We start from the raw sequence: 13,396 nt of genomic DNA on the forward strand, positions 1-13,396 counted from the left end.
ATTTGAAAACTTTAAAAATCAAATTCAAAATCTTAAACTCAACATGCCGGGCAACAGGTAGCCAATGCAAACTACTCAAGATTGGTGTTAGATGCTCATATTTATTTATTTATTTTTTATTTTTATTTCTTCCATTTGTGTGTCACACATATCTATACAAGCTGTAAGTGACATTACAGAGGAAGGGGTTAGAAGAGGGTAGGAAGGAGTGGCGAGGAGAGAAGCATGCAGAATATTTATAATAATAATAATAATTTTATTCTTATATACCGCCAAAGCCATAATAGTTGGAGGCGGTTTACAACAAGAAGTGCTGGACAATCAAGGAATAAAACACAATATAAAATCATCAGTACGTACTTACACTGTGAAAGTAAAAAAAACAATAAAACCTTAACTTACAAATCGATTAAATAATTTTGTTTTTACTAATTTTCTAAAACTGAAGTAGAATGAGGAATGCGTAATGATATTACCAACCATTCATTCAATTTACCCACCTGGAAAGCAAGAGTTCTATCTAAGAATCTTTTATATTGACAGGTCTTTATTGTAGGATAAGTGAACATGTGAATTCCACAAGTAGGCCTGTTAGAACAGTTCAGTCTAAAATGAGAGACCAGATACGTAGGGGCCAACCCAAATATTGATTTAAAACAAAGACAAGGGAATTTGAACAGAACTCTTGCTTCCAGGGGTAACTAGTGCAATTTTTGATAATAGGGACTTATATGTTCCTATTTTTTCAAACCAAAGATCAATCTAACAGCCGAGTTTTGAATAACTCGAAGTCGTTGAAGAGTTTTCTTAAAAGTTTTCAAGTGAATGATATTACAGTAGTTAAGCATACTTTGAATGGAAGATTGAACCAATCTTTACAGATAGGAGCACCATCTATGTAAATGATATCTAAAGGACTATGTAAAAAGGAATAGAAGGGAGGAACCGTTAAACAATAGAATTAAGGGAAATTCAATTAATAAAATAAAAAGGATAGAGGTAAAAACAATGGAATAAAATTTAAAATAATTCATAAACTAGGGGGAAAAAAAAAAAAAAAATACCGTAAGTCTGACAGAAGTCCAATTTCCTGAAGCAGCACTGTTGCCTCAGCATATTTTAAATAATCACAGCGGCAAAAGTCCAGACGGGACAGATATCAGCTCGGGCTTTCTAGCTGCTGCAGCCCCAACTTAATGTTTGAGTGCCATAAGTTAATCAGTGGCTTACCAAGGGCAGATACAGGCAGTAAGGGGATGAATTGAAAAGCCGCGGGGCTGCAGTCTGCACAGGGAGATATGATAAAGACGTTTAAATACCTATGTGGCATAAATGCGCATGAGTTGAGTCTCTTTCATTTGAAAGGAAGCTCTGGAATGAGAGGACATAGGATGAAGTTTAGAAGTGATAGGTTCAGGAGTAATCTAAGGAAATACATTTTTACAGAAAGGGTGGTAGATGCATGGAACAGTCTCCCGGAAGAGGTGGTGGAGACAGAGACTGTCTGAATTCAAAGAAAGCATGGAATAGGCAGATGAGATCTCTTAGAGAGTGGAAGAGATAATGGTTACTGTGGATGGGCCAACTAGATGGGCCATTTGGCCTTTATCTGCCATCATGTTTCTATGTTTCTATCATCTTTGCTGTCTCCCCTCCCCCTCCCCTCTTATGTTAACTTCCTGTTCTGGGTCAAGGGACCGGCAGAGTAGAGAATGACACGGTGACAAAATTTGTCACCGTTCCCGTCCCCGCGGATAACCATGGGAAATAATCCCATGTCATTTTCTAGTGTCTATTTCAACCTCAGTCCTTCTACACCAGCATTTTTCAAAGCAAAGCTTGTGGGTCAGTGGTTGTGGCCATTCATACTCTGATTATTCCCTCTCTCCTTAAAGAATGACATGAAGATGGTTTCCCGCGGTTATCCGCAGGGACGGGAACGGTGATGAATTTTGTCACCGTGTCATTCTCTACGGCAGAGCCAACAGCCGCATGCACGTAGACCGCAACCCTGTGAACACTCCACACAGTCCCCCACTGCCTGTAGGAAGGGGGATTGATATGCCTGGAGCAGGGAGTGCTCCGCCCTGAGTGGCAACCAAGCCAGATGCGCCACTGCACCTAACTGGTATCTAAATTTTGGCGCACTATATAGAATTACCCCTACACGAATCACTAGTTTAATGTACAAAATGAACATGCTCAAAAAGGTACAGCTCTCCTAGCTTCTGTATTTCTCCTCTCACAAAGCAGTAAGATGGATGGGAAAATGGGTGCAGGGGTTTCTTTTTTAGAGAGGGCAGTATATCAGTTCTCCCTGTAATGAATAACACTGTCAACAATTATTCTAAACACAGAACCACCACAAAGGCATTCCAGAGCTGGCTTCCTAATTCAATATTTTCTCTTTCTTAAGTGGAGAAAGTGTGAAAAATGCCTATTGTGTTCTCGTGGCAGGAACACACATCTGGAAGTCATTGTAGCTTAATGAGTTTACTCACTGATCCAGCACTGAATATATGGACAGGGAAGGGAATGTATTGTAAGGTCTGTGCATTGCTCTCTCTCACAGACAGACAGACACAGTAAGCTGCTGACTTTCATCCTAGGAAAGCCAGTGCCACCACCTAATCCCTGAAACATTTGTTTAGCGCTGTAAGAGCAGCTTTAGGAATGCTATTTCCCTTAGATACCATGACAGATGTAATGTTCTGCAGTGACAGCTGGACCACTGCACTGACCCACCAGGAATGCAAGACATATGTAAGCAAGATTACACATCTGTATTAAATTTTTTTTAAAAATCGACAGATCTCATATACTGTGCAAAAAAGACTGGGCAAGCTTCAGTAAATGGCATCCAAAGTTAGGGGCCGGGATGATCCGTGCTAAGCTAGTATTCTGTAAATGGTGCTCTGTGGAGAGTGTCCTTTATAGAATACTAGCGTACTGTGCGTTTTGGTCCTAATTTTAAAAAAAATGGCGCCTAATTTCTATGCACCAATGAGTGTATTTGTCAATCACCTGCTAGACACCGTTTATAGAATTGCACCTAAGTGGTCTTAAGCACTGGTAGACGTTGAAACCTTAGGCGCACTCCCATGTAGGCCTAAGTCAAACCACACCCAAAATCTACTCAGAATCCGCCCCTAACCATGCCTACTTTCTGGTAAGTACCTCGGAGTAGATGCCTACCTCAAAGTGGTAGGCACCTACCAGATAATTCATTTTTTTGTATAGCTTTTTAAATTATTTTGTAATGAAGTTTTCAATGAACGGCGCCAATTGAGCTAATTAAAAAAATTAAGTTAGGCACCTAGATCAGCTAGGCACGCCGATCTAAGCACCTATCTTCAGGCACCATTTATAGAATCTGGGCCTTTACACCTAAATTTGGTCATGGACATTTATGCCTGCCAGTTAGGTGCACTAATGTAGGCATTCTGGGCTTATATAATTGGCAAAATACCCTTAATAAGCTCAATAATTGCTAAAAAAAAATATGAATTTAATTGGGCGGATAGTCACCTATCCGATTCTATGAAAGACAGGCGCCTATCGCATGGCGCATATATGGGCGTTTCTATGGGCCGAGCTTGACTTAGACGCCGCTAAGTGAGATTCTCCAAAAACTTAGGCACCTGAAATGTAAAAGCCTTGTCTACATTTCAGGCACCTAAGTTTTTAGATAGGTGTGATTCTGTAAATGGCGCCTAAGTGTGATTGACACACGGCCAGGGTGGTAGATGCGTAGAACAGTCTCCTGGAGGAGGTGGTGGAAACAGAGACTGTCTGATTTCAAGAAGGCCTGGAATAGTCACGTGGGATCTCTTAAAGAGAGGAAGAGTTAATGGTTACTGCAGATAGGCAGACTGGATAGGCCATTTAGCCTTTATCTGCCATCATGTTTCTGTTTCTCTGTTTCAATTTAGGTGCCATTTATAGAACCAGCCCTTCTATAACATCGCACCTAATTTCTGGGAATACTCCTGACCCACCTATGCTTCTCCTGAGGCCACGCCTCCTTTGAAGTTGTGCAGCGCGCTATGAAATTTAGGTGCACATGTTATAGAATAGAGCTTATGGAGATCTGTGCACAACTTCTAATTACTGTCAGTTAAATCATTGTTAACTCCTGTAATTGAATGTTAGAGCCTAATTGACTACGGTAATTAGCTTAAGCGTGGATCTGGGATCCACATTCATAATTTGGGCAACCTATGCAGAATGTGGGGGGAACAGTCTTACTACCTCTAAGAAAAAAATAACATTAAGATCTGCAAGAGGGAAGAACAACACTGAAAAAAAAGAGAAAAAGAAAGAAAAATGAACGTATTTTAGTGTAAAGCCGAGACGCTCCTCTGTCCTGTTTGAGCTCTCTCTACTTATACTTCATTTTAGTAATGTAGCCAGCAACACAGTTAATGGGATCACAGCAGTTAAAGCGTTTGTAATGGGCACACCACCCCCACAGGGCTGCGCAGGGGAAACAAATGCTGCCTCTCAGTCCGTGCACATAAAAATACTGATGAGAGCGCCTCTTTTCCGCTTGGTAATAATGAATCCCAAGCCAAGAAGTGATGAGTTTGTGAATCCCAGGACTCTAAGGCAAGAGTTCAGCATTCTACAAGAGCTTGATCGAGCTCAGGGGTGATTTGCTGCTTGCTGGGATATCTCTTACAGACCACTGCTAGTGTCTGGGAAAGTTTGAATGCAATTAAAATTCCAGTGGCTAGTTAAGAATTCACTACTATTATGTAAATAATAGAGGCCAAAAGATCTTTCTACTGACTCTAAAGGAATATGGAGGATGGGTTGGCCCACATGCAAAGGTACCAAGCTGTTCCTTTCCCTCATGGTAAATATTGACAATAATGGACTATTGTTTCTTTGGTGGTTGTTCGTTTTCTTTTTTTCCATAGCTTTAATTGTTTATGGTCAATTATTGACTGTGTTTTATCTTTCAAGTTTCAAATTTATTTGATATACCATCTAATTAGTATTCTGTTTAGGTAGGGCACTATGGTGATTTAAGAACTGGGGGCTAAGACCTCCTTGAGGTCCACTGTGCGCCAATCAAGGCCGGGATGGGAGGAGGGGAGGCAGAGTCAGGGAGAGCTGGAGGAAAAGTCCCAGCCCATGGAAGACAAAAGCCCAACCATAAATACAGAGGGAGAATTTGAAGACATGAAGCTGGAGGAAGCTAAAGAGCAAAAGAGAGCAAGGAATAGCCGTGACCTTACAGAGGAAAGCTAGTTGATATAAAGATCACAGATAAAAAATGTAAACTAAAAACAGTATAGGTGCCTTTGAGCAGATCACCAAATTGGCTGTAGTACAGATGGAGTTCCTGTTGATGCCCTCCCCTGCCCATCATACACCAAATCACCATATATGGGACACAAAGGCCTGATTCTATATAGGATGCCCGGTCACAGCAGCCGCCTAAGCAGATTTTGAAAATGGCACATGGGCGTCCTATACAGAATTGCCACCCCAATTCTCGAACTGGCGTCCATGTCACAGATGCCATTTAGAGAACTGTGTTGCCGCTGAGCTGATTGTGGCAAGGGAATCTCCCTGCCGCAATCAGCTGAGCAGCAGCGGCAGGGAACTCACCCCTCTCCATGAAAACCTCCCATCACCCCCAAACGCATCCCCCCAAAGCATCCCCCAACAGGAAGTGTGCCCAAATCCTCCTGCCGGACCCTCCCGAACAATCCCCGGCAGGAGGAGTGCCCAATTTCTCCTGCTGGACCCCTCCCCCAAAACACCCCCCCCAACCGTGATAGGCAGGAGGGATGCCCTCTCCCTCCTGCCAGAACCCCCCCTGAAATACCTCTCCAATCGCAATAGGCATGAGAGATGCCCACTCCCTCCTGCCAGAACCCCCCCCCCAAAATACACACACCCCCCACCGCGATAGGTAGGAGGGATGCCCACTTCCTCCTGCCAGAACACCCCTCTCCCAAAACACCCCCACACCCGGCGACTCACTGACCACCCACCCGGCGACCACACCTCCACCCGCTGATCCCCTTCCTACAGGCGATCCCACCAACATTCCCCCATACCATGTAAATAGAAGGTCTAGCCAGAGGGAGGCATACACCTTCTGGCTGGCAGGCTCGCCAATGGAAAATGGCAGGCCTTCCCCTTCCCAGTGCATTCTAGGATGCACCAGAGAGGAGCCTAAGGTCCTGATTGGCTCAGATGCCAAAGGCCCCTCCCATAGTAGGGGTCTTAGGCACCTGGGCCAACCGGAGTCTTTGGCCTCCTTCCCAGCGCATAGCCTAAGACTCCGATTGGCCAGATACCTAAAGCTACTCCCATGGTAGGAGCCTTAGCTATCTGGCCAATCGGAGTCTTAGGCTGGGAATGTACTGGGAAGGAGGCCTAAGACTCCAGTTGACCCAGGTGCCTAAGGCCCCTCCTATAAAGCACTCGTTATTAATGACAAGGAATGGCTCACAAAAACTGTTTTGGGAAATGTTGCTACCAGAGAGAAACCTGGTGAAAGGGAACCAATTGGTGCGAGAAGCACCCTGCCCATGATACTGCAGAATAATATCACAGAGGAACTTCTGTGGAATATGTCCACGACCGTATGACATATGAGTACAGGTGCCTAGAATACTTCTGCCTTCCTCCAACAAAGGATTCTGTATCCATATCCATATGCTGTTTTGCAGTGACCCTTTAAATTTTAATGTTCTACTATATTAATCATGGAAGATCAAGACTTTAGCTGTGCCTTGTATTGGTGGCTGGAGGGGACTGATGTGGCTCGAGCAGTTAGGAGCATATTTAACGACATGTACTATATATGAGGTTTGGAAAGAGATTCTCATGGAGATTAATTGAGCCTGTTTACTGTACTAACAGTGCATGCTAACATGTGAGAAAAGGAGTAGCATAGTGGTTAGAGCTTCATGCTGACAGCCAAGGAAGCCTGGCTTCAAATTCTTCTGCAACTACTGGTAATGGACAAGTCATAAAAGTGCAAGCTAAATCCAAATAAATAAAAATGTGAAGCCTTATTTTGCATAGATGGTCCTGTGTGGGAAATAGGATGATCAGAGCATTAATTTAAAAACCTTCATGGCAGAAAAAGAACCACATCACTTGAGGCTCAACACATGCAAAATGTGTAGGTGACATACATACATGTGTATTTGCTGGTGCTTTCACGTGTATGTGCTGGATTTTATAAAGCAATCAAAAAACAAAAAAAACTCACTCAGTGAATGATACCACTAAAACAGCTGTGCACCAAGTCAGTCTCACAAACGAAAGAAAAAGCCTCAGATAACTGGAGAGGTAAACCCACACTCTACCACCCGTGCATCACAGGCAGAAAAAAACTTTTGTTAGTGTGAAGACAGGGAGGTGAAAAACTAATCGTTCAAACAAAGACAGATATCTTTTCAAATTAATATTTAGGCCAAACAATGAAGTCCATCTTCCGACGATCGTTTCATGACAAAAAGCTACTGCTTCAGGGCCTCAGTGAAAAGAACTCAGTTTAATGGACAAACTATCTGTTTGACGTGTTTCTCCTCTGCAAATGAGCACGACCGTTTGCAAAGGAGAAACATGTCAAACAGATAGTTTGTCCATTGAACTGAGTTTTTTTCACTGAGGCCCTGAAGCAGTAGCTTTTTGTCACGAAACGATTGTCAGCCGGTGGACTTTATTGTTTGGACTAAATATTCATTTGAAAAGATATCTATCTTTGTTTGAACGATCAGTATTTCACTGTTTTTTCACCTCCCTGTCTTCACACTAACAAAAGTTTTTTTCTGCCTGTGATGCATGGGTGGTAGAGTGTGGGTTCATCTCTTCAGTTATCTGAGGCTTTTTCTTTCGTTTGTGAGACTGACTTGGTGCACAGCTGTTTTGGTCATATCATTCATGGAGTGAGGTTTTTGTTTTTTGTTTTTTGATTACTTTCCCTCCATTTCCTATTTTTCATTTTTGTTTAGGATTTTATAAAGCTACACTTTCAAGAAGAGCTAATTGAGAAGCCAAATGAAATAACTCTTTGTAATAATTTATTAAAATATTAGACACTATCCCCCTGATATTCAGCGGAACTTAGCCAGCTAGAAATGGGTAGCTCCTGCTGAATATCAAGTGAGCCTGGGACGGTTGATTCAGGATTTTTCAAATGAAGCAAAATATCATCTGCATAAGCCAAGACTTTATAATCTTGACCTACATATGGTATTCCCTGTATCTCCTTTGCCTGCCGAATGGCCAACAACAAGAGTTCCAAAACAATATCAAAAAACAAAGGAGATAAGGGACATCCTTGTCTAACTCCCCTTTTCAGACAAAAGCGTTCTGAGAATGTATTATTAATGTATAATCTGGCAGAAGGGGAACTGTACAAGGTTTGAATCATTTGTATAAATCCGGGCCCTATTCCAAACCAATCCATTGCTTGGTACATAAAAGTCCATTCTACTCGATCAAAGGCCTTCTCTGCATCCAAAGAAAAAGAGAAGGCCGGATCTGACATCCTGTTTCTTGAAATTTTAGACTTCCTCTGAGCCGCAACTGTGCATGAGTAACCTTGAGACATGTCACAACATGCACAGACTTGTTTCAACACTCTTGCTACTTTCTGTCATACTCGGGTAGATAAATTATTGAATGCCCTTGTAACACACAGTTCTGTCTTTGTCCAGTTTAACCTATCCTGTTAAGATCTGAATATTGCCTCATCCAGATAAGTGCTGGCTGTCCAGACATATCTGGATATTCAGTGCTGGTGTCTGGATATGGCCTGGCATAAAGCTGGCAGTGACTAAAATATCGCTCACTATTACTGGCTGAATATTTACTTCTAGAGAGATTTCTCACTGCTTCACTGGTATAGACTTCAGGTCCACATTATCAAGTATCTGGCACTTGCATGTGTCGTGGAACAGGTGGAAATGTTTTAAAATATATGTGTATTCCCATAATGAAATGGGAATTAAACATACAAATTTTCAACTCCCCCCCCCCTCCACCACCTCCCCAATTATACCTACTTGAAATCTCTTTCTCCTTGGGCCTCTACATGAAGAAAAAGCAGAGAAATTTCAATTTTTAATAAACTTGAAACTTGATTTACACATGTAAATGCTGCTATTTCCACAGGTAGGTTTCTAAAATGACCTCCATTAGCATTAGCCATTGCAGTGTTAATGTGCCCTTAGGTTTCCCAATGCCCTAGCTTTTTATATCTTTTTGTGGCCAAAGTATCCCTAGTAATGCTGTATCATGAACTTCTACATGGATGCTGAAAGGATGCATAGCAATTCCCATGACAACTGCATTTCTAGTGCACCAGTCTCCATGGTGACACTGTTCTCTGATGTGCCAGTGTCTCAGACTGCTGCTGAGGTGGTTCCTGATTGTACTAATTTTTCAGAGCTCCAGTTGTTTTTATTTTTTACCCTAAAGCATACGGTGCAATGAGTTATAAGCCCAAATATTTTAGAAATAAAAAAATAATTAACAGGTTAAAATGGGTAACTTCCAATGGGCTACAAAACTGAATATGAAACTTCAAAGTGTTGTGTTTTGTAATCAAAACAAATCTGAAACATATTTGAAGCTGAATATTTTTATATTTTTTTTTCCTTAAAGCTATCTCAAAACATGCAGTGATAGAAAAGGCCAAAAAAAAACTGTGCATAACTAAATGCTTGCTTGGAAAACCAGTTTACTATGGAGAATGCTCTTCTGTAACTATTAAATCTAACTTATGGTTGGTTTGTTTTTTCTTTCATTTGGGGTGATCGAATACATTTAGGATGAAATTTTGACTGTAATCAGACGAGTCGATGACAACTGGGCAGAAGGAATGTTGGGAGATAAGATTGGGATTTTTCCTATCCTTTATGTTGAGGTAAGATCAGCAGGTTTCTCTTGAACTTCGTCCTCTGTTCTTCTGTGGAATGGAAAATTTATAGATGTGCAATCAATCTTGGTGATGTTCAGAAGAAAGGGATAAATGGCCATGAAAGAATCTGAAATTAAAAAGCTGTCTCTAGAGGCTTGCTCTTGTCAAAATCGGGTTTTCCCCTTTTTTGGGTTAATAGATCATCTTTCCCATTTATGTTTGTTAACACTTGACTCTGTACACACGGGGATCAGTATTCAGCCAGGATGAAAAACTGTTTAAAGTTAAGCACTGGCCCCAGAATTTAGGGGGTAATTCTATAAGTGGGTACCTCCTTTTTCGCACCCCAGTGCTGCATGGTGAAAGTGTATTCTATGACAGCAACTGGGCAACTGGATTCCGTTATAGAATACTTGTATAATCCAGTATTGGAACACCTAAAAACTAGGCAACCACAGTTAACACCAGCCATAGACCTGGTGTAAAAGGAGACATCTAAATGCAGCAAAGGTGTGCGTAATAAGGATGTCCTGAATATTTGTATTTGATTCAATTCAGCCTCAAGTACAGTATTTGCTTCTATATAAATGGTACATGTACAAGTTCTATAATAGTGCACAGTACAATGCAAGAACTGCAATATATAACTTGCTTTTTGTAAACAATCGCGAACACCAACGATAAGTTTTATTCACGATTTCATGGTATTTGTGAGGGCTATACCACAAACCACACGAATTTGACAGCATAAAGTTAGTCGCGATTTTTTAGCATTCGTGGGTCGTGTTTGTCCCTAACCCCTGCGAATATGGAGGGAGAAGTGTATTTGGTTAAAGTGATAATAAAATGTTTAAAGCAACTGCTAGTGTGTAAAAATTGCATTTTCATTGTATCATTATTATATTTGTATGGTTTTCAAATGATGGAGCATTTATAAGTAATGAGGTACTATAAGTATGTATGAGCATAAAAGGATAATAAGTAAAATTATTCCCCTCTTGTATTAGTGTGATTGAATGCAAATAATGAATAGTATTTTGGGCCGAATATGAATAATAGGCATTGTTTAACATAACAAATAATAAAAGAAGCAACGTGAAATCAGAGATCAAAGGGCAAATTCCATAAGAAGCGCCCAAAAGGTAGGCCCCTAATTAGGCACTGTTCAGCGTGATTCACGTAAACTTGGGTGCTGTTTAATGAATCACGCTCAGCGGAACCTATTTTGGAGGCGCCCAAGAAATAGGCCCTCTCTAGGCACAACTAAAAGTTAGGCGCCTAGCTGAGCGCTTAAGCACGCTTAAGAGCAGTGATACTGCAATAAGGCGCCTAACATGTAGCCACGCTCACGCCTAACGCCTATTTTTTTGAAGGCCGCCTAAATTTTTAGAGGCACCTTGTTGCAGAATCGCTCTTTTGATTAAAAAGCTTAATTGAGCTTGTTACTCGATCTAGATGGGCGCCTCCGAAATAGGTGCCTAACATTTGGGCCCAAGTGTTTATTTCAGTAGCATTTAGCACGGTAGAGTCCCGGATTATTGGTATTTGAATTTAAATTACTATTCGACGAAATACGAATAATATATTTGGGGTAGTATTGTAATCCCATTAAAGCATGGTTCATTTATAGTACAGTATAGTATTCATATACAGTACGCTGCCCTTTGCTCAACCACACTGAAGCAAGTGCTGCATTTTTTTCTCTGCACTCCAAGATGACATCATTCGGGGGGGGGGAGGGGAGCTAGCAAGCTAAAAACCGTGAATAATCAAAGTCACGGATGCCAAACCCGCAAATATGGAGGGAGAAGTGTAACACCCACTTTTTAAATAAATGAAAATTTCATAGCATCTTTCAGGTTCCATTGCCGGAGGACAAATAAACGCCATCAGTATCAAGTCTTCATCACACTGCTGTAAACTCCCATTTCATGGTGTAATGAATTCCCCTTATGTTTTATGCATGTTTGAGGTAAAATATGTTCTAATCTCGTGACCAACTACATCACATCCGGGGGCTCGAACAATACTACCAATTCATTAGTATCTTTATTATTTTTGCTAACATGCTTTCAAATGGTGAACTCTCGCCACCCAAGTCTACTGAATATTTTAAAATGAGTCAGACTAAAGGCCACTTCACCTCTTATGGAACTACTGTGTTCCACATATAGATGAAAGGAACACACAGAAAATGGAGTTACATCAAGTCTTCAACTGTGGAATTAAAACTGTAGGTGGCATCTGATTGACAACAAGAATCTTTATTAGTCTATATAAAATGGACCCATATATAGATGAAACACTGTTCTTTGAAAGTAAGTAAAGTGAAACGTCTCCCCCCTCTGTTTAAATGAGCTTGCAGCAAAACTTCAAATCATGGCTGGAACGTCTCATGCACAAAAAATATATATCCAACAGAGTACCATACTGCATTAATATTGTAATAAACAGTGCCTGCATCTTGTTCATGGTCTGCAGTTTTGGTTTTGGTTTTTGGGACATCTCATGTCCATATTGTTGCCAGTGTTAAGTGGGAGGAGCCTCCATTCTGTTTGTTCTAATATTACGTAAATGTTCTGCTATTCAAATCTTGATCGTGCGCCACAAGTGGCCAATATATATTTTTTCACAAGGGCACAGTATACGACTATCACTTGCTGAGTATCACAATCTGTGTGATATTTAAACATTATTTATTAATAAAAGTTGTTTTATTTATTAATAATTTATTTATTAATAACAGTTGTTTCCATGGCAAAGACACAATCATTACAAAGGCCCAGATTGTATAAGTGGCATTGTCATGTTCAGCCGCCTAAAAAAACAGCCGCCGATCATATGTCAATCACGCAATGGTGCTGTTTATAGAACTGTGGTTTTTGAAAGCTAGGTGCTGAAAAGGTAGGCCAGGGCCTACATTTCCGTCACCTACCTTTCACTTGAATCGTGGCTACGGAGGTGCTTTACAATGCCTAATGACACTTTCGATGTTAATTATAAATGGTCCACTACTGCATAAATATACATTTCACACCATGTTTCTCAGAATGCCACACTGTATATTATGTGTGGTAGCCGTCCTCATCGGAACCTTATAAAGTGTGATGTATAACTGCAATAAATAAGTTATTTTTATAAAGTGTCAGTGCTCATTTATAAAACGATTATGTTGAATAACTTTAAATAGTTTAAATAATGATAAACTTATCTTTAACCGGAAATGCCTTGTTCCCCTCCGACGCGTTTCAATAATTTCTTCAGGGTCGGGGGTACAAAGGCAAGGTTTATCCGGATCTTTAGCAGAACGCTAATCTACAGAATTGTTCACCGGGAGTGCACAGTTACAGCACAGTGCCTACATATTGTTTTAACTTTCGATGTTAGCCACGTCTACAGAGGCATTAGGCATTGTAAAGCACCTTAGTAGCCACGATGCAGGCGCCTACATTTTAAAAAAATTCTATTACTTTTTATAAACAGCATTTTGCACTTAAG

The 13,396-nt window shown here is 40.8% G+C and overlaps 1 protein-coding gene across 3 annotated transcripts in view; it reads left to right on the top strand.

Annotated features, from left to right (window-relative positions):
- SH3RF3 (SH3 domain containing ring finger 3) overlaps positions 1 to 13,396 on the top strand; it is an 836,169-nt gene that overhangs the window by 511,261 nt on the left and 311,512 nt on the right. For all 3 annotated transcript variants that reach the window (XM_033949356.1, XM_033949354.1, XM_033949355.1), the window contains exon 3: positions 9,809 to 9,904. In XM_033949356.1, coding sequence (XP_033805247.1) covers positions 9,809 to 9,904 — 96 coding nt within the window. The remainder of the gene's footprint in view (positions 1 to 9,808; positions 9,905 to 13,396) is intronic.

The sequence above is a fragment of the Geotrypetes seraphini genome, chromosome 6 (assembly GCF_902459505.1).
Source record: "Geotrypetes seraphini chromosome 6, aGeoSer1.1, whole genome shotgun sequence".
Taxonomy (NCBI): Eukaryota; Metazoa; Chordata; class Amphibia; order Gymnophiona; family Dermophiidae; genus Geotrypetes; species Geotrypetes seraphini.